This window comes from Drosophila bipectinata, chromosome 2R, assembly GCF_030179905.1.
Source record: "Drosophila bipectinata strain 14024-0381.07 chromosome 2R, DbipHiC1v2, whole genome shotgun sequence".
In the NCBI taxonomy this organism is placed as follows: domain Eukaryota; kingdom Metazoa; phylum Arthropoda; class Insecta; order Diptera; family Drosophilidae; genus Drosophila; species Drosophila bipectinata.
Window position 1 is genome coordinate 4,882,177 of NC_091737.1, and position 21,637 is coordinate 4,903,813.

At 38.3% G+C, this 21,637-nt stretch overlaps 1 protein-coding gene across 15 annotated transcripts in view; it reads right to left on the minus strand.

Annotated features, from left to right (window-relative positions):
• LOC108124158 (transcriptional regulator ATRX homolog) overlaps positions 1 to 21,637 on the minus strand; it is a 289,518-nt gene that overhangs the window by 142,761 nt on the left and 125,120 nt on the right. For all 15 annotated transcript variants that reach the window (XM_070278796.1, XM_070278795.1, XM_070278802.1 and 12 more), the window contains 2 exons: positions 3,103 to 3,195; positions 2,995 to 3,045 (listed from right to left, as the gene is read on the minus strand). In XM_070278796.1, coding sequence (XP_070134897.1) covers positions 2,995 to 3,045; positions 3,103 to 3,195 — 144 coding nt within the window. The remainder of the gene's footprint in view (positions 1 to 2,994; positions 3,046 to 3,102; positions 3,196 to 21,637) is intronic.

A 21,637-nucleotide genomic window follows, 5' to 3' on the forward strand; every position in this document is an offset into this window, starting at 1 on the left:
GCGGCTAGACTAGCGGTGCCACATTATGACTACTGCAGGAGCTGTGGGGATGTAGAAGAGGAAGAGACAGTTGCACACCTCATGTGTCAATGCCCTGCGCCGGGGCGCAGCCGTCTCAAATTCTTGGGCGCAGCAACACTCACGGACCTAACAGACCTCGCAGAGATTGCTCCACGCAGACTCGTAGCTTTCATCCGTAAATAAGGATGGGGCCGCGAGCCGCCGCAGGAAGGATAGCACACTCTTGGGCACATCAGTAGATAGCAAGGGAGAGGTCCTCTTGTAGGAACAAGAAGGGAGAGGTCCCGTTAAATTCGACATGCATCAGCGTCAATGTTCTCGCGTCTGAAAACGTATTGTTACAAAAAACTTATCCAACTTACAAAAAAGCGTTTGATCTAACGACAGATGCTTAGTCTTTTGGTTTTATCACAAGACGGAAAACCCAAAACCTTGATTTCTCGAATTTTAAAAGACAGATATTTAAGTATTGCAACCAACGAAAGAGAACTATTAGCAATGTTACGTGCCTCAAAAAGCCTAAGGAATTACCTATTTTTACTAACCACCAGCTACTAACGTTTGCCGTCTTAATATCGCAATCCAAACGCAAAAATTAAGCGCTGGGAAGCTTTCATTGACGAAGCTTTTATTCATTGACATGGCGAGTTATCATTCACTTACACTATCGAAAAAGCAGATAAGCCGATCAACTTCTTTCGGAACCAAATAATAATAAAAGAAAGAGGAACTTCTTTAGTTCGAAGGACTCGACATCTCTTATATTTCAAAAAATTTACAAAAAATACATTTTCAAAATTTTCAATTGTTAAACCAATTGCTTTTAGAACCATTGGAGATGTACAAATCGCGTCCTAAGAACTTATTAATTTCTATCGACAACCAAGCGTTTTTTTATTTTTTTTTATCTAGGATTTGGACGATAAGAACTTCTCGCCGTACTCATAGCATTTAAATTAACCGACTACACGAGTTCAAATTACATACCAATCATAGACGGAGATGTTACTATTTGGAAGGACTTTCAGTACCTCAAACATTCGACCAACCAAACAATAAACGCAGAAATTATAAAAAAAACATAAGGATTGAGAAACCATTTTCCTTAGTCACATATGAGACAGACATTAGACTCAGATTTACGACACATAATAACGACACATTTAATTTATTAGGTACCGCATTAATAATTGTAGCCGGTACTCCAGATATTGATGACTTCGAGAACATTAAATTCACGCAGAAAGAACTCATAGAATCAAAAAATAGGCAGATAAATATAAACAAAAAACCCCAAGAACAAATAAACAGCCTTACAAAAACGGTAAGCCTTTTAATAAAAAAAACGAATAAATACAGAGAATTTATATTTTAGCTTGCTTTCAAGAAATAGAATTATTATTTCCGAACTTGAAGCCTTGATGTTGTCAGTAAAATAATCAACCTCGCAATTTTAGACTCTAATGATTTACAAAATGTAATCAATGAAATTCCACAAATATTACTAATACTGTTCGAATGACAGTTGCTTAAATTAAAGTTTTATTGATCAATAATTTTTTACACTTTATATTAAAATATCCTAAGCCATACATAGAGTGTCATACGGCACTATTCTTAATTTTGCTGAAGAAAATAGTGTAGATGAGTGCGGGAAGAAAATTATGCCGATTAGAAACTGCAGCGCTGCCCTTAATACAACATATTTCAGGGAAATTTCCCACACATCCTGCGCACAACTCCACTCAGGAGGCCATGCGACTCGCACCAGCCACCTTGAGCCACTAACAATCATTGACGATGGCGTTATTATTTTCAATGACGTGAAAGCTACTCTCAATGTTCTAACTGGAACGTTAATTAAATTTTATAAGGAGATAAAATTAAACAACACTGTAAAACACCAGCCCCCGCTGCATCAACGGTCCTTAACATTACAGGCCATCAAGAAGTACTAAGTTTACCTACGATTCATTGGCGAAATGGAAAAGGGACTGGTCAAAAGCCTATAATTTGTGCTATAAGCCAAGTTATTATTGACAGTTTCAAGAAGACCGAGGACGTCCTTCATCTAAGCAAGGGAGGAGTTACCACGGTTACCCATCAACAACAAAATTGCCAAGCTGATCCCGCATAGAAAATAAGGCAAGGCCAGAGTCACCAGTGGATACTGTGAAACGACGTCGCCTTCAGGTCAGCGCAGTCAGAGGGCAAAGCACTGCAACTAATCAGCGGCTACCCAACACCAAGCAAGGGAGCCGGGTCAGCACTTTCAGAACTTAGGGATAGCTTTCTATATAAGTATTTATGTTCATAACTAAGTTGAAAAAAACAGTCTTCTCATTTGCACAGTAACTCGCGTCTTAAATAAATCCTGAAAAAGGATATAATTAACTTAAACAATTATCATAATTTCTTAATAAAATTGGTCTCGTTTTATTCAGTATTAATGAGAAAATATTGAATCATGAATGATAGAATTTGTAACGAAAAAAATGACGTCAAAATCCAAAAAAACAGGTGCGAAAATTTCAGTTTCTTGTGTAAAAATGTTATTCATTTTGTTTAAAAAATTGAATCATCAATTTTATAGGGTGTTACAAATATTTCAAGCACTGCTTTGTGTTATTCGACCTGATAGACGATTCTCACTAAGTCACTTTTATAGTCCAAAATCACTGTTGCACTGTGTTATTTGTATTGTATATAATATAATAAAATATAAGTTGTATGAGATTTTTTTCTTCAGTATCAGTATTACGTTTTACTTCTGTTAACGTTTACATAAGCTTCTGTTTACTTTAGAAAACTACTTTTGGTAAATATTTTTTATTTTTGCAAGAACGAGTCATGTTGATATAAAATTCTAACTCATTTTTGTAAATTTTTTCAATTTTAGTCCTTAATATATGAAAAAAATTTTAAATTTAAGCTTTGCATATATTTTTTTACTAAAAAAGAATTTGGTATTACCTTATTAGCATTTTTCCAAGCATCTTCCAAAACTTTTGGGTGAGTCCATATCTATATTTAAAAAACCACATTATAAATAAATTAGTTCAACGGCATTTTTTTTATTACTTTTCTTAGAACCGTATAATCAGTTATAAGGCTTTTTCCCCTACAATCATCTCGTTTTGAAATAGCTTCCAGAATATACTCATACAGTGTGTTCTGAAAAATGGAAATAAATATTGGAAAGTTGATTAATTTTGGTTGATTTTATATTTCATTAAGAAGTAGGTAATAAACGATAAAAACAGAAACTATAAAAGCAAACGCTCATTTTCCATAGAACGCGTGCATTTTGAAGCGCTGCCGCAGCGCGCCCTGCACACTGACACACTGATAAAAATTTTTCAGAAATTTGGTTGGAACAAGTTTTCTCCATAGAAACTATAGACCAGTGGTGGGCAAACTCTCATTTTACATAGCACGCGAGTATAGGGTAGGAAATTCTGCCGCAGCGCTGCCGGCACACTGACAGTGTAAGACTCTCAAATTTTTTTTAGAAGCTTTCTCATTTGCTCTCATTTTAATTCATTTGACAGCCCAAACTAAAAATCAAAATTTTTCCACTTCGAAAAATTTTCTCAGAAATTGGGTTGGAAAAAGTTTTTTTCATGGAGAATATAGATAGGGAAGCGTAGTTTTTCATTTGTTTAAGAAATGTTGCTAGCAAAGCTTTTTTTAAAATAAAATACTTAATTTTAGTGCCCATTCCAACTATTGAATTAACGAAAAATGAAATAAAAACATACGTTTTTTTCGCTCAGTGAATTCTCTGCTCTCATTGTTTTTCTCTGCTACGCACACACTCAAATTTAAACATGTGTTAGTTTTGCCCACCAATGCTATAGACAGAAAGCGTAGTTTTTCATTTGCTCAAGATCTGTTGCTAGATAAGTTTTCTTAAATATAAATTAGACCATTTTAGTGTCTAATTATTTAGGAATTAAGGAAAAAGGAATTAAGGAAAAATGAAATAAAGAAATACGTTCAACTTAAGCAGCTATAAGCTCACCAGTTTTCTTTCAATACCAGAGGTCCGAGATAGAACAGGAGAAGGCTCTTAATGAGCGTTGCCTCAACACAAATGACTACAGGCTCAGAGTGAATATGGCTTACAGGAGTAAGGAGCTTACAATAGCTCAAAGAATTGCACGACATTCACTTCTGTTTTCGAGATGAAAAGCTGATTCTTATGAGTCGATAAGGAACGGTGCTGGGAAGAGGACTTTCACAGTCTAGCCGGCGAGTAGAGACAATGCGACGAAGGGACACCAGACGCACACTATTATCCCCTCGAAGTCCCTACGGAAGCCACGGGCAGATTAATTTAAACCTGACCCATGTTCTTATTTGGCCATGACGAGTAGACTGTTTGGTGCGTGTAGCTATGCGCTATCAAGTCCCAACACTCCCAAACACCTGCTTGTTTGCTTGGTGCTTCTTAGCCTTCGCACAACGACTCACTATGGGGAATTTGGCCGATTTCATGGTATTAATTAATAACATTTAAACTAAGTAAGATTTTTCGAAACGGTTTTTTTTTGTATAGGAATCCGATAGTATAGGACACCGATAGGAATGTTTTTAGAAAAATGGGTGTGGCTCCGCCCCTTCCCTGACGAAATATTACTTATTAACTTTTAAACTAAACAAGATTTTTCGAAACGGTTTTTTGTATTAGTCTTATGGAGATTGGTGCAAATATTTTTTGTAAAATGGGCGTGGTTCCGCCCTTGATAAGTTAATCAAAAACTTTTTAAACAAATGCGATTTGTCAAAACGGTTCTTTTTTAATATTCGCCCTCCCAGGACGAGAAACAATTTTTTTTATGTCATATAGAAAAATTGATAATGTAAAAACCAAATAATACACTAATAAGTTTATAAAATATTTTTATTCTCAAGGTCTTCGTCAGACATAAAATAAAAATCGTCAATTTCATCTCCAATTTTCTCAATTTGATCCTGGCCTTGAAATTGCACAATAAAAGGCTTAAAACTCATGAAGGAAGTTATATACTTTTATGCTTCCGAATTCGCTTCATAAGGTTTGTTGAAGAAATGACATGATCAGAAGTATCTAAGGCTCTGTTGAAAACATCCATGAAATTATCTGCTTTATAAATTTTGTTGCGCGCTTCCGACGCTTCTTCTCCGAAATAGTCAAGGGAATGTATTGTATTTTCCAATATCTCCCTTGAGTGGACAATTATTTTCTGAACAGTTGCCGTCATTGGCAACCATGGATAACAATCCAAAATTTGTTCCCCAGTTTTAAAACAAAATTGTTCAAATTTCTTCAGATCAATCGGCAGTTGACAAGACAAGCAAATTAATATAACTCTTAAGCTCCGAATTTGCAGCCAATTTGCGTACTTCTTCTTAAAATGTTTTTTGTTTCTCTTGTATATCTTCCTTTTACCACTTATATTTAGGAAAAATAAACGGCTTTTCTTTTTCAAATAGTTGTTGTGCTTTACAACATCAATGTTTATACTTATTTTGCTCGAAAGAAAATCAAGAATTGATCTTTCTTGTTTTGAGTTCTCCGTCTCCTTACGCCATACTTCGAAAAGCTCCGCGTTTGAAAACTGGAAGATACCTGACAAAAAACGAAATTACGCAGATTGTGCGCATTTGCGCACATTGAGACAGATTGCCTTTTATTCATAATTAATGGCTCTACGACATAAAAGTTAACACGCGCAGGCAGAATTAAGGAAAAGTGCCTAATTGCACACCGGATACGGTGGCCCGCACGCGTAACGAAAGAGGTGCTGACTAGGCATTCCAAGGGCAAATGTGCGCGGACCGGCTCGGGCACTTGCGCAACAAGTGATCGTTGCTGGTCGGATACGGAATGCTGACACTGCAACTGTGCAACTGCGCCGCAGCCCAACGAAGGCTTCGAAGTACAGCCCGGGTAGTATTTCAATTTAGGTTAAGTAGAACTCCGCAGCCTTAGCTCGCGTTCTATTTTCTTTAATCTTTGTCAGTAACACTAACCCTAACGGGTTTGTGCGAAACAAATGATTAATAAATAATATTCGAAAAACTCGCACACAAATAATCAATTATTAACTTATATTAAACTAACGATATTTTTTTTTTTATAAGTCTACGTAAAGTTAATTTTTTTTTTCCCAAAAAATTACCTCTTAGACCTTTTTTAAAATTGGCCAAATTTTAGTAAGACAGGCACATATCAAAATATTAGTACACACAACATATAACACAAACCAGTATGATTGTTTTCCATCATAAATTAAATTAATAGCTTGTTTAACTTTTAAGTGTCGCACTTTCAAAGTAGCTAACCAAAAACTGCCTCTTCTCAACCTTGGGCTGCAACAGCTGACTTTAACAGTGCATAGCCTTAAAACTGCACTGTTAATTAATATTTTTGGTATGGAGTCATATGGAGCAATTTTTTTTAAATATGTTTACATAAAAAAAAACCCAAATATTTAAACTTTGATAAAATAACTAAATATTATATATAACTAAAAATTCCCCATACTGCGAGTGCCTCAAAATATGGTCCTGCCTTCGATAGCTTCTAGTTTTCCAGCGACGAATCTACCATATCCCGGGCAAATCGGTGACACTGATGAACAGCGCACACTCCGGCTGCCATAGCGCCGGCCCAATAATAACATAATGTGGATATGTGTCATAAACGCCGAATCAACAGCGACTCCGCGCGAAGATATTTCGTTTAAGACGCGCGCAGATATGTCGAATCGAAAGACTAAAGAACTAAGATAAACTTAAAACGCACCCTTGTAAATCATAATATTAAACAGTTATCAAATAATAATGAACACCAAATTTTGGGGGCTCTTCCAAAGCGTAGTGTGTACAAAAAAACGGTAGTGCAAAGCGAATACAAAAAACACTAAGGATTTTGAAAGAAGTTGATGTTGACCACTCAGCTAAAAGTCGAGGCTAAAGGAAAAATTTGTAACGAAAGCTAACGAAACGAAATTGCGCATTTGTTTCGTCGTCAAGAGAGAGTAAGCCAGAGAGGGCGAAGCGAACACCAGGAAGGAGTCAGAGTAGCCGACAAAAACGAGAGGATAAGCCAGAGAGCGTGAGCGAGATAGAAACGCTGCTTTGCTTCGAAACCGACAATGTAGCGACAAGAAGATTCAAATGTAAATACAGTCAATGGAAAGAAAAATAGAACAGTTGTTGGCCCTAAAGTTGGGAGTTGAGGAATCCGTTCCAATTGCAAATTAGTTTGAAATTTTTGAAAGAAATTCCGAGGCTCACGAACTCTTCCAGATAAAAACTTTATTATAAGTTAAAAGACTCGTTGGTAGACGAGTTTTCTCGATCTTGGAATAGTGCAGATGAGCATAGAAAGTAAAAAGAGCTTAGAAGGTTTAAAAGCAAATCGCTATATGACAACTTGTTGCATATGTGCAGGATTGCTGCGATGAGGAACGTGGAATAGAGGCGATAATCAGTCAAATGGTCAACGGACTGGACATTCGGAACGAATAAAAATGCTTAGTGCTACGCTGCAAGTGCCTTGAGCTGAAAATTGAGTTTGAAATCTACGATCGTTTAATTATGTCTAAGCAGAAAAAGAAGTACCGAGCGCAATAGAACAAAGCACAGAACGGGAAAAAAAGGTACTCTAAGGATCTTATGAGCACTTGCGAAATAATTGTGTGGCGAATAGAAAGTGTTTCAGTTGCAACCAAGAAGGACATATCTCAAGTAACTGTCCTAACAGAGTGGGAGCAACGCACGTAGTTTGTGTTCGAAACCGTTTTAAGAAGATAAAAATAAACAAAATTGATGTGTTATGCTTGGTGGTCACACAATTGGAAGTGTCAAGAATAAAACAGCACATAATACAAAAAATGAAAGGAGTCGACTTAAGAAGCAGTCAGAAAGTATTACGTGGCTTGGAAAATAAAGAATCGAAGCCGGTTGGATATTTTAGCGCTGAAGTTAACGTGGATGAAATCAAAACAAAGCACATTTTCTGGTAGTTTGCAACCCAGACATGAGTCATAATGCTTAATTGGGTCACGATTTCCTCAGAAAGGGTCACCTTTTGGTGGACGCAGAAGTTTGCACGTTTTTACCAAAGGAAATACAAAGTGTATCATTAAAGTCGCAGGAAAATGTTTAAAATTTGGTGAAATCCTTACCCTTTGAAGTTCCAATTCAATTTTAAAAGAGTCCCTTTTGGATTAAAAAATTTACCGGCAGCGTTTATAAGGTTTGTGCAGCACATTTTTCAAGATCTAATCAATGTGGACATTATGCAGTTGTACATTGATAATATTATTATCTACGCCACGACATCAGTAGTTTTTGATTTTATTTTTAAAATTTTGAATGGTTACTAAATTAGTGTGTTTTATTTAAAAACAAATGTTTGCTAGAAACAGTTCTTCAACTAATGAAAAACTAGTCTTCCCTGTCTATATTTTCCTATAAAGAAAACTTATTCAAACCCAATTTCTGATCCCAATTTTTTTTTTGGGCTGTCAAATGAGGCAAAATGAGAGAAAATGAGAGAGCCCAAGCTGATGAAGCGCAAAGTTTTTCAAAGCGCACATTTTTTTTTTGTTTGTTTTAAACGTTGCTTTGATTTCTTGAATCTTCTCTTTGCGAGACTAGCAAGAGGTGTATCAAATCTTATATTTTTAACTTAACTAACACTCATATTGACTGATACTGAGTTAGACGGCCCTAAAAATCGATTTTCTTTGCGTCGCAGGCGGCATACGCTAGAAACCCGATTCAATTCCCGTGCAAAGCCAGTTCTTCTATGTATGAATCTTTTTCTACTGGATTTCATCTTTTACTGCGAGGATGCCCAGATCTCGGTGGATTTTTTCGTTGCGAACACACCACGGTGCCCCAATGACAGTTCTCAAGATTTCTGAGAGCCATACGTCCAGATTGGCTTTAGGACTGAATTGTAGAATAGTAACTTGTAGTCTAGGCACTGTGGCGATCGTGAGTTTATGATCCAGTGGATGCGGCAGGCTTTCAGTTTTAGGTGCATCTTTTCGCATTCGATATGCTTACGCAAGGTAAGTCGTCTATCAAGGTGGATGCCAAGGTACGTTACTTCGTTAACTTGAGGGATCTGCACACCGCTCTCCTTATTGAAAGCGGAGGAAAATAGCGCAGTTCAATATTCTCGCTGTACGAAGGCTGAGCGTATTTCGTATATGACAAGGAGGAGAAAGCCCAGTTCATGAAGCACCGAAACGAGAAGCGCAAGGTGACGAAATAAAGCATTCATCAGGCACACTAAGCGTATAAATGCAATTATAATAAGAAACGAAAAGAAGAGCACGTGTACAGAGTGGGTGTTCTTCCAGCCATCAAGAGGACGCAGTTTGTTGCTGGGCGCCAAACTAGCCAGTTTTTTTAAGGCCTTACGAGGTAACAAGAGTTAGAGGTAAGTAAGAGTTGGCAAACAAACCGCAAACACTGCCTGATGCCACATCAACCTGTGGCGATAATATGAAGCTCTGGAGATATGTAATACAAAACGAAGAAGACTTGTCATATGGGAGAGATGATAAACAGGATGGCCGAATGTAAGCGAATGTAGAGCGAGTTGCAAAGTCGTTGCAAAAGTAGTCCAAAAGTTTCTTGCACGTGCCAAATAGGCATTGTCGGGTCAAGCAGCAGCACGGCGTTTAATGTTTATGTTTAAACTAGCAGTACCCTGCCACGTTTCGCTGTGGCATATTGTTGTTGCACGCATAAAAAATAAGTCAAACAAAAAAGAATAATTTTCAAATTAATTAAATTCTGTAATACTTGTGGGTATACAATATTCTTTGTTTCTCCTCCTTAATCATTCATTATTATTTCTGTATTTTAGTACATAGGTTGCTCTTCACTTAAGCACCTTGTGATACACGACATTTTTTGTTTTATTATCAGGCGCAAAAACAAACAACGCAGATGGTCTTCCGACCCGTGAACATGCCACGTATAATTGACCATGGGAAAAACATGAATGTTCTAGATTTAAACCACAAACTTTTAAGGATTGGCCTTGTGATTTGTTGATTGTCATGGCAAATGCAAGACGTATCGGAAATTGAAGTCTTTTAAATTCAAACGGCATATCGGTTGGGATCATCGGGATCCTCGGAATGAGAACTTCCTCACCTTTGAATTTTCCTATCATTATCGTAGCGTAAATTACATTGTTCATCAATTTACTAACCACCAAACGCGTACCGTTGCACAGTTTTGGTTGGTTTATGTTTCGAAGCATGATTACTACGGAGCCAACCTTTAGGCGTAAATTGTGCGGTGGTAAGCCAGGCACGTCCAAACAGTTTAAAAATTCAATTGGATAGTTGGTGGCTTCATCTTCATTTGTGACGCAGTCAATAGATTTGAATGAATGCATTGTTCCAATGATCTTATTTTGAATTATGTAGTTCAGGTCATCTACATCTTTATTCTTAGCCGCTAAAATTGCTCGCTCACTCAACCATTCATTATTTTTGTAGTTAGAAATAATATTTGGAAATACATTGTTGATAAGTTCGTCTTTTGATGAGACAAAATTACAGAAATTACAGAAATTATTTGGAAATGATATTAAACCGCTCGATTCATCGACAGGTACTTGACCATTACCGATAGTCAGCAATTGCTCCGAGAAATCTTCAGCAGATGTATCATTAAGCAATGTAACTCTCATGTTTGTTGTCAGCTGCAGTTTCTTCACATAGCGCCATAGATTTGACGATTTGAGGCAAGCGTTTATTTCGTCTGCAGCCGTAGATCTTGGAATTACTGGCAGTATTTGGCGGAAATCGCCAGACAGTAAAATCATTGCTCCTCCAAAACATCTCGAGTCATTGCGTAAATCTTTTAATGTTCGGTTAAGTGCTTCTAATGCACGTTTATGCGCCATTGTGCATTCGTCCCAGATGATTATTTTCGATGTCGCTAAAACTTTGGCCATTGCTGAGTGTTTTGCAATATTACACGTTGGTTCTTCAATAGTTTGAAGATTTAACGGTAATTTGAATGCTGAATGAGCCGTACGGCATCCTTCTAACAATGTGGCTGCTATTCCAGAAGAAGCAACTGCAACCGCTATGTTGGATCTCGCCCGAACAGTTGCTAAAACTAATGACATAAGGAATGTCTTGCCAGTTCCACCAGGGGCATCTAGGAAATATAAACCACCATTTTCATCAGCGATTGCCTTCATTAAAGTATCATAAACTTCCTTTTGTTGGTAATTCAACAGGGGTACATTCCTTTGAACTACTAAATCTAATTCCTGGTGATCATATTCACGTTCCCGTTCCAATTCTCGATTAAATGCGTCATTCATTTCACGATTTGGCGCTGGCATTCCTAACCTGATTAACAAATTACCGCACATGAGGTAACACATATCTTCGATCAAGAGTAAAGCACGATTATGTATCTCCTCATTCATCTCAATATCGTGATTTCTGGAACTAACACGTCTTTGATGTAAAATATCTTCTGACATACTATCCTTGTATTTGTGCCACAGGTTACATGGGTTTGATGGAAAACATGTCGAAATTATGATAGCGAATAATGTGCGTATCTGACTTGGAGATGCAGAGATAATGGCTTCAGCGATTGTCGTATCCCAATGGGTATCGTTTTCTAATAAGTTCAATTCTTCACATGCAGCACGATATGTTGGGAATATTACACCATTAACAGTTCGTAGTGTCTCAAATGAAGTTGGCCCACGCACATTTACCAGCAACAACCGCAAATAGAAACATTCATCATTCTTTGGATGAACTGTATACATACGACCAAGAGCTTCAGTAGAACGCACATCTGGATACCCAGAAACCGCATCACCTCGCTTCCGTCTTTGAAAATTCTTGGATGAAGCATTCCAAGTATAATAACGTGGCATCTCCGAGTAAAGCAAAGTTCGTGCAAACTGATCGCTTTGGCAGATTGCAAAAAAACTGGTCAATGTAGTTGCTGGAGGTGTTTCAGCACGTTGCATAGCATTCGAAGCCGTGAAATATACTCGTTGACCATTCAGCGCAACACAATCTTTTTGGTTCGTTGTTAAATTTGAGAGCCTGACTATGAATTTGACTTCGTTTGTAACTGACATTTTGACATTTGACATTTTCTTCTTAGCTGTCTGCCTAAATAAAAAAGTATGGGCCAGGGAGGAACGCTGTCGAACGGGACAAAAAGTATCCTATGTCCTTCTCCTGGCTCTAAGCTACCTCCCTACCAATTTTCACTCAAATCTGTTCTTCCGTTCTTGATTTATAAGTGTTGTAACATAAAACACGTTGTTCTTTTATATATATAGATAATGTTTATGTATGTTTAGTGTAATAATTAGTTATAGTTTATTTATTAAGCTAAAGTATGGACATATCGCCTTAGTTGGTCGCAAGCCGACTCTTTCTCGGCCGCTCGACTTCAACGGGCCTATTTTAAGAGAGCTTTAGCTTCGCAATCACTATGTCGGGCCGCCCTCTCCACTATCGAGAGCTTTAGCTTCGCGTATGTCTAGTCGAGCCGCACTCTCTGTCCATATTATTAGTCACTGCTTAGCACCATAAACTGGATGATCACAATGGTTGATCCCAGTTTCATCTACCTGCAGCATAAATAAAATATAACGTACTGTAATTAAATTCGTCTTTCATTTCCCGGCATTGAAAACTCTCAATGACCAAACATTGGTGACCCCGACGTGATTTTACTTAATATAATTAACAATTTAAAAAACTATTGACCCGCGAAAAAACATTTAAAAACATATATACATACGATCCACTTGCAAGTGCAATGGCCCGCGCATAACGCCTTCATACATATTTGAGTTCCACATCGCTACTTGCGGTTCTGAGCGCACAGTGGGACAGATCGTATTCGCCGCGAGAATTTTAAATATATTTAAAATTTTGGCGGAGTTTCTGGAGCAGCGATGCAGGACGTTGGAGGGTTTGGACGTGACCACTGGCCAGAACTATGGAGCTCATCCCCGGCTTCGATGGACGACTTCGAACGGGACGGTTTAAGCCGTGCCTTTCCCCTTACGGATGGAGTTGGAGGACAGGCCCCAACGGGGGGGGGGATGTCGGGTCAAGCAGCAGCACGGCGTTTAATGTTTATGTTTAAATAATGTTTATGTATGTTTAGTGTAATAATTAGTTATAGTTTATTTATTAAGCTAAAGTATGGATATATCGCCTTAGTTGGTCGCAAGCCGACTCTTTCTCGGCCGCTCGACTTCAACGGGCCTATTTTAAGAGAGCTTTAGCTTCGCAATCACTATGTCGGGCCGCCCTCTCCACTATCGAGAGCTTTAGCTTCGCGTATGTCTAGTCGAGCCGCACTCTCTGTCCATATTATTAGTCACTGCTTAGCACCATAAACTGGATGATCACAATGGTTGATCCCAGTTTCATCTGCCTGCAGCATAAATAAAATATAACGTACTGTAATTAAATTCGTCTTTCATTTCCCGGCATTGAAAACTCTCAATGACCAAACATTGGTGACCCCGACGTGATTTTACTTTATATAATTAACAATTTAAAAAACTATTGACCCGCGAAAAAACATTTAAAAACATATATACATACGATCCACTTGCAAGTGCAATGGCCCGCGCATAACGCCTTCATACATATTTGAGTTCCACATCGCTACTTGCGGTTCTGAGCGCACAGTGGGACAGATCGTATTCGCCGCGAGAATTTTAAATATATTTAAAATTTTGGCGGAGTTTCTGGAGCAGCGATGCAGGACGTTGGAGGGTTTGGACGTGACCACTGGCCAGAACTATGGAGCTCATCCCCGGCTTCGATGGACGACTTCGAACGGGACGGTTTAAGCCGTGCCTTTCCCCTTACGGATGGAGTTGGAGGACAGGCCCCAACGGGGGGGGGGATGTCGGGTCAAGCAGCAGCACGGCGTTTAATGTTTATGTTTAAATAATGTTTAAATAATGTTTATGTATGTTTAGTGTAATAATTAGTTATAGTTTATTTATTAAGCTAAAGTATGGATATATCGCCTTAGTTGGTCGCAAGCCGACTCTTTCTCGGCCGCTCGACTTCAACGGGCCTATTTTAAGAGAGCTTTAGCTTCGCAATCACTATGTCGGGCCGCCCTCTCCACTATCGAGAGCTTTAGCTTCGCGTATGTCTAGTCGAGCCGCACTCTCTGTCCATATTATTAGTCACTGCTTAGCACCATAAACTGGATGATCACAATGGTTGATCCCAGTTTCATCTGCCTGCAGCATAAATAAAATATAACGTACTGTAATTAAATTCGTCTTTCATTTCCCGGCATTGAAAACTCTCAATGACCAAACAGGCATATTTTGTAATTTTCATTGTTATACCTATATACAATTTTTTGTCATTTTCGACATTTTTTATGTGGGTATGTACATACATGTATGAGTGGCGCCAAGCAGCACTGCTGCACTCAGTTGACTGAAGAAAATTAGTAGCCTAATTACAAATGTATGACTATATTGGGAGTAAGCGGATTAAAGTGACACCATCTTTAGGGCTATCTCCAAGTTTAAATAATTAAAATCGTTGAAGCAACGAAAACCGAAACCCAATTAAAAAAAATTACAATGCCCCAAAATAAAAATAATTGGTGAAAATAACGCTCCAAATAAAAATAAACTATTTTAAAAGTTGTACAAAAAATTCTAGTTGAATAACTTTTAAACGTTCGAGAAGATTGGTTTAAATCGACCCTTAAAAAAACACATCTACAAGTAAACATGTACAATTCCCTTGGGGATCATTTTATAGCCGCAGGAGAATACAATGCCAAACATACGCACTGGGTATCACGCCTAGTGACTTCCAAAGGAAGTACAATTGTGAATTGCATTGCACAATGCAATTATAAATATGAGAAATAAACTATGTTTGTTTTCCTTGGAAGTCCCACATACTGGCCAACACACTTACGCAAGCTCCCAGACCTTATTGATTTTGGGGTGACAAAAAACATACCTCACAATCCAATAAAAGCCAAAGCAGTCTCGGACTTATCATCAGACCACTCGCCTGTGTTTCTAACGCTTCTTTAAAGTCCAGAAATAACCGAACACCCCTTTAGCCTGACGACGGCCTTCTATGCGGACATAGGCCTTTAGCCTATGTGCCCACATAGAACTCGCCCCGGAGCTTAACATGGAATCAGACATCGACTACACTACGAGCGCCCAGGAAGAAGTACTCGTTGCGGCAGCTAAAATCTCTACTCCTAATGGGAAGGAAGTACACCGAAACAAATACTACAAATCTAATCAGCCGAGGCACGGAGAAGAGAGGCGCACGCGTCGTGATTGGCAAAACAGCAGATCACCAGCTTCGAAGCAACGCCTTAAGGAAACAACCCGATCACTCGACCAGGCTCTTCACCAACAGGAAGAAAATGCACAGCTAAGGTACATCCAGAATCATTCGCCAACAAGCTCAAGGTATCTCCTGTGGAGGGCCGACCCACATCTTAGCGCCCCAATTGAAACGACCACACCGATAAGAATCTCATCAGGATGCTAGGAGAGGATGCTTGCAGAGACGAAGACCGAGCTGAAACATTCGCTACACATCTCCAAAGGGTCTTCCAGCCAAACCCGACCTAAATGATCGCTTTTAAAAAACATGAAAGATTTGTAAATACAATTTTTGCTGATTTGGTTAGAGAAGACAAGCTTCTTATTTACATGGAAGATATTTTGATAGCCTCGAAAGATTGTGAGAGTCATTTAGAAATATTAACTAAGGTGTTGATGCGACTGGTAGGCAACAAACTCGAACTAAGGTTAGGCAAGTGCGATTTTCTTCAAAATTTTATTTTAGACGATTTGTAAAAGATTTTTTAACAAAAGCAAAGCCATTATATAAACGGGTTAGAATGGATAGAAAATGTAATTTTGGCGGAACAGAGCTAGAATGCTTCGAAATGTTGAAAAGAAGTCTTTTGTAAGCTCCTATTTTGGCTTACAAAATATAGTCCGAAAAGTCTGACAGAACTACATTGTGATGGTAAGCCTTTACGCTTCGGTTCAATAATGATGCAGAAAAAGAAAGACAACAAATTTTCAACCGGCGTTCTATTTTTAAAAATGCACGACAGACGTGGAAGCAAAATATCATCGGAGCTGGAAAGGGCATGACACGATTTTAAATACAAATTCCAAAGATAAAGTTTCAAGGGATCGGACCCATGGAAATACGAGACGAACAGCATGGTCTAAAACCGATGCCCTGCAGCCTAACACAACTACAGACATAAGTGATGCGCTTATCGCACTTGAGAAAGGGTCGCATAGCATGTCAGCGTGCAGTGCGTTGATAAGTAGTTTTAAATAGATTTAAGATTTTCATGTATCCTTCTTTTAAGAGAATTGTACAAAATAAAAAAAGTTTCTAAACCGAATTCATTGTTGAAAAGTTGCAACGAGAAGAGCTCAAAGATTATGACATGCGTAATAGATAAGTTTCCTGTAAACTAAGAAAGGATAATGAAGAACTTTTGTTTTATTTACCAAGCGAAATGGAAAGATAAAATGGTAGAAGAGATTTCATGAGCTACTGGTTCCCAAAGTTAGAGAAAAATGCAAGCTATACATTAACAACAGCCTCAAATGTATTTCCTATTAAAAAAAAAGTCTGGAAAAAGGAAGGTTTTCTTCACAACATCCCAGGAGACTTTTATATTCCTGAATATAAAAGTAAGTCTAACAAGCACGAGTTAGTAATTTTAAATTCGTTTACGAAGCCTTAATCCAGCTCAAAACCACAAAATCTAGGGAATAAATTTTACCGTGTAAGGATTATTTTAGGGCTTATAGGATGCGTAGTGATAGGGAAAAAAGGGATGCATATCTTAAACTCCGTTCCTACCACAATAAACTTTTCTTTATTAACTTGCCTTCACTAACATAAACTTTTTTTTGAAACGATTTTTGGGTGCAGTAAACAGCCAGCATCTACTGACACGCTTAAATTGAATGTTCCTATTAGAAGGATAAAAAATATTTGGGAGGCCCCTCGGTGGGTTGTGCGGGTGGTCTGTAATAATGGGGTTACGGTTTATATTACTATTTATGCATCATCACCTTTAAGAAACTTCTGCACCTTTTCAGAGCCATCAGAGTCATTCAGCAATTAGCGAAGGATGAGCGACGATTATTTTTTAAGATCGACACTTCGATAAATGAGATAAAATTGGACGATGTTCTTTTCGGAGGAAATACGATAAAAGAGGCAGATGATAAATGGACAGATATCGGGCCGAACAAAATAAGCTTGTATGGTTGCGAAAATTATGGCGAAAATGATGAGTGAAAGGGCTTATCGACTAAAAGGGCGAAATGAATTGTGACTTTAAAGGTGATGCTGCTATAAGATATGCCAAACTTGGTTTGAGCTGTCCCAATTATTTAAGAAAGCAGGACCCGACATTGAGCTTGTCGGGAATCTTATATGAAGTCATCTTGCTAGTGAGGGTGATTACGCGTACGTAGCTTATCATACGAGCGTCCAATTAGAATGTAGAGCGAGTTGCAAAGTCATTATTCAGAAGAGTTGTAGAGTAAGCAAGAGGAGCAGTTTGTTGCTGGGCGCCAAACTTGACTTGCTCAGCGACTGGCAAAAGCGATGGAACATTGCCGTCAATAATGAGAAGTCCACTGCCTCCACATTTTCTCTCTGCAAAGGCAACTGCCCTCCAGTTAACCTTAACGGCTCTCCAATCCCCCTTAGGGCCTTACGAGGTAACAAGAGTTAGAGGTAAGTAAGAGTTTGCAAACAAACCGCAAACACTGCCTGATGCCACATCAACCTGTTGCGATAATATGAAGCTCTGGAGATATGTGCTAGAAAACGAAGAAATCTTGTCATATGGGTGAGATGATAATCAGGATGGCCGAATGTAAGCGAATGTAGAGCGAGTTGCAAAGTCGTTGCAAAAGTAGTCCAAAAGTTTCTTGCACGTGCCAAATAGGCATTGTCGGGTCAAGCAGCAGCACGGCGTTTAATGTTTATGTTTAAATAATGTTTAAATAATGTTTATGTATGTTTAGTGTAATAATTAGTTATAGTTTATTTATTAAGCTAAAGTATGGATATATCGCCTTAGTTGGTCGCAAGCCGACTCTTTCTCGGCCGCTCGACTTCAACGGGCCCATTTTAAGAGAGCTTTAGCTTCGCAATCACTATGTTGGGCCGCCCTCTCCACTATCGAGAGCTTTAGCTTCGCGTATGTCTAGTCGAGCCGCACTCTCTGTCCATATTATTAGTCACTGCTTAGCACCATAAACTGGATGATCACAATGGTTGATCCCAGTTTCATCTGCATGCAGCATAAATAAAATATAACGTACTGTAATTAAATTCGTCTTTCATTTCCCGGCATTGAAAACTCTCAATGACCAAACAGGCATATTTTGTAATTTTCATTGTTATACCTATATACAATTTTTTGTCATTTTCGACATTTTTTATGTGGGTATGTACATACATGTATGAGTGGCGCCAAGCAGCACTGCTGCACTCAGTTGACTGAAGAAAATTAGTAGCCTAATTACAAATGTATGACTATATTGGGAGTAAGCGGATTAAAGTGACACCATCTTTAGGGCTATCTCCAAGTTTAAATAATTAAAATCGTTGAAGCAACGAAAACCGAAACCCAATTAAAACAAATTACAATGCCCCAAAATAAAAATAATTGGTGAAAATAACGCTCCAAATAAAAATAAACTATTTTAAAAGTTGTACAAAAAATTCTGGTTGAATAACTTTTAAACGTTCGAGAAGATTGGTTTAAATCGACCCTTAAAAAAACACATCTACAAGTAAACATGTACAATTCCCTTGGGGATCATTTTATAGCCGCAGGAGAATACAATGCCAAACATACGCACTGGGTATCACGCCTAGTGACTTCCAAAGGAAGTACAATTGTGAATTGCATTGCACAATACAATTATAAATATGAGAAATAAACTATGTTTGTTTTCCTTGGAAGTCCCACATACTGGCCAACACACTTACGCAAGCTCCCAGACCTTATTGATTTTGCGGTGACAAAAAACATACCTCACAATCCAATAAAAGCCAAAGCAGTCTCGGACTTATCATCAGACCACTCGCCTGTGTTTCTAACGCTTCTTTAAAGTCCAGAAATAACCGAACACCCCTTTAGCCTGACGACGGCCTTCTATGCGGACATAGGCCTTTAGCCTATGTGCCCACATAGAACTCGCCCCGGAGCTTAACATGGAATCAGACATCGACTACACTACGAGCGCCCAGGAAGAAGTACTCGTTGCGGCAGCTAAAATCTCTACTCCTAATGGGAAGGAAGTACACCGAAACAAATACTACAAATCTAATCAGCCGAGGCACGGAGAAGAGAGGCGCACGCGTCGTGATTGGCAAAACAGCAGATCACCAGCTTCGAAGCAACGCCTTAAGGAAACAACCCGATCACTCGACCAGGCTCTTCACCAACAGGAAGAAAATGCACAGCTAAGGTACATCCAGAATCATTCGCCAACAAGCTCAAGGTATCTCCTGTGGAGGGCCGACCCACATCTTAGCGCCCCAATTGAAACGAACACACCGATAAGAATCTCATCAGGATGCTAGGAGAGGATGCTTGCAGAGACGAAGACCGAGCTGAAACATTCGCTACACATCTCCAAAGGGTCTTCCAGCCAAACCCGACCTAAATGATCGCTTTTAAAAAACATGAAAGATTTGTAAATACAATTTTTGCTGATTTGGTTAGAGAAGACAAGCTTCTTATTTACATGGAAGATATTTTGATAGCCTCGAAAGATTGTGAGAGTCATTTAGAAATATTAACTAAGGTGTTGATGCGACTGGTAGGCAACAAACTCGAACTAAGGTTAGGCAAGTGCGATTTTCTTCAAAATTTTATTTTAGACGATTTGTAAAAGATTTTTTAACAAAAGCAAAGCCATTATATAAACGGGTTAGAATGGATAGAAAATGTAATTTTGGCGGAACAGAGCTAGAATGCTTCGAAATGTTGAAAAGAAGTCTTTTGTAAGCTCCTATTTTGGCTTACAAAATATAGTCCGAAAAGTCTGACAGAACTACATTGTGATGGTAAGCCTTTACGCTTCGGTTCAATAATGATGCAGAAAAAGAAAGACAACAAATTTTCAACCGGCGTTCTATTTTTAAAAATGCACGACAGACGTGGAAGCAAAATATCATCGGAGCTGGAAAGGGCATGCAATCCCTTGATGCACTGAGTAGAAACGCACACATACTCACGCTAGACTCATTTAAAAAAACTTAATTATTTTCACATAAGAGATAATGAAATCAAAAGCATTGTTCAAGCATTGAACACGATTTTAAATACAAATTCCAAAGATAAAGTTTCAAGGGATCGGACCCATGGAAATACGAGACGAACAGCATGGTCTAAAACCGATGCCCTGCAGCCTAACACAACTACAGACATAAGTGGTGCGCTTATCGCACTTGAGAAAGGGTCGCATAGCATGTCAGCGTGCAGTGCGTTGATAAGTAGTTTTAAATAGATTTAAGATTTTCATGTATCCTTCTTTTAAGAGAATTGTACAAAATAAAAAAAGTTTCTAAACCGAATTCATTGTTGAAAAGTTGCAACGAGAAGAGCTCAAAGATTATGACATGCGTAATAGATAAGTTTCCTGTAAACTAAGAAAGGATAATGAAGAACTTTTGTTTTATTTACCAAGCGAAATGGAAAGATAAAATGGTAGAAGAGATTTCATGAGCTACTGGTTCCCAAAAGTTAGAGAAAAATGCAAGCTATACATTAACAACAGCCTCAAATGTATTTCCTATTAAAAAAAAAGTCTGGAAAAAGGAAGGTTTTCTTCACAACATCCCAGGAGACTTTTATATTCCTGAATATAAAAGTAAGTCTAACAAGCACGAGTTAGTAATTTTAAATTCGTTTACGAAGCCTTAATCCAGCTCAAAACCACAAAATCTAGGGAATAAATTTTACCGTGTAAGGATTATTTTAGGGCTTATAGGATGCGTAGTGATAGGGAAAAAAGGGATGCATATCTTAAACTCCGTTCCTACCACAATAAACTTTTTTTTATTAACTTGCCTTCACTAACATAAACTTTTTTTTGAAACGATTTTTGGGTGCAGTAAACAGCCAGCATCTACTGACACGCTTAAATTGAATGTTCCTATTAGAAGGATAAAAAATATTTGGGAGGCCCCTCGGTGGGTTGTGCGGGTGGTCTGTAATAATGGGGTTACGGTTTATATTACTATTTATGCATCATCACCTTTAAGAAACTTCTGCACCTTTTCAGAGCCATCAGAGTCATTCAGCAATTAGCGAAGGATGAGCGACGATTATTTTTTAAGATCGACACTTCGATAAATGAGATAAAATTGGACGATGTTCTTTTCGGAGGAAATACGATAAAAGAGGCAGATGATAAATGGACAGATATCGGGCCGAACAAAATAAGCTTGTATGGTTGCGAAAATTATGGCGAAAATGATGAGTGAAAGGGCTTATCGACTAAAAG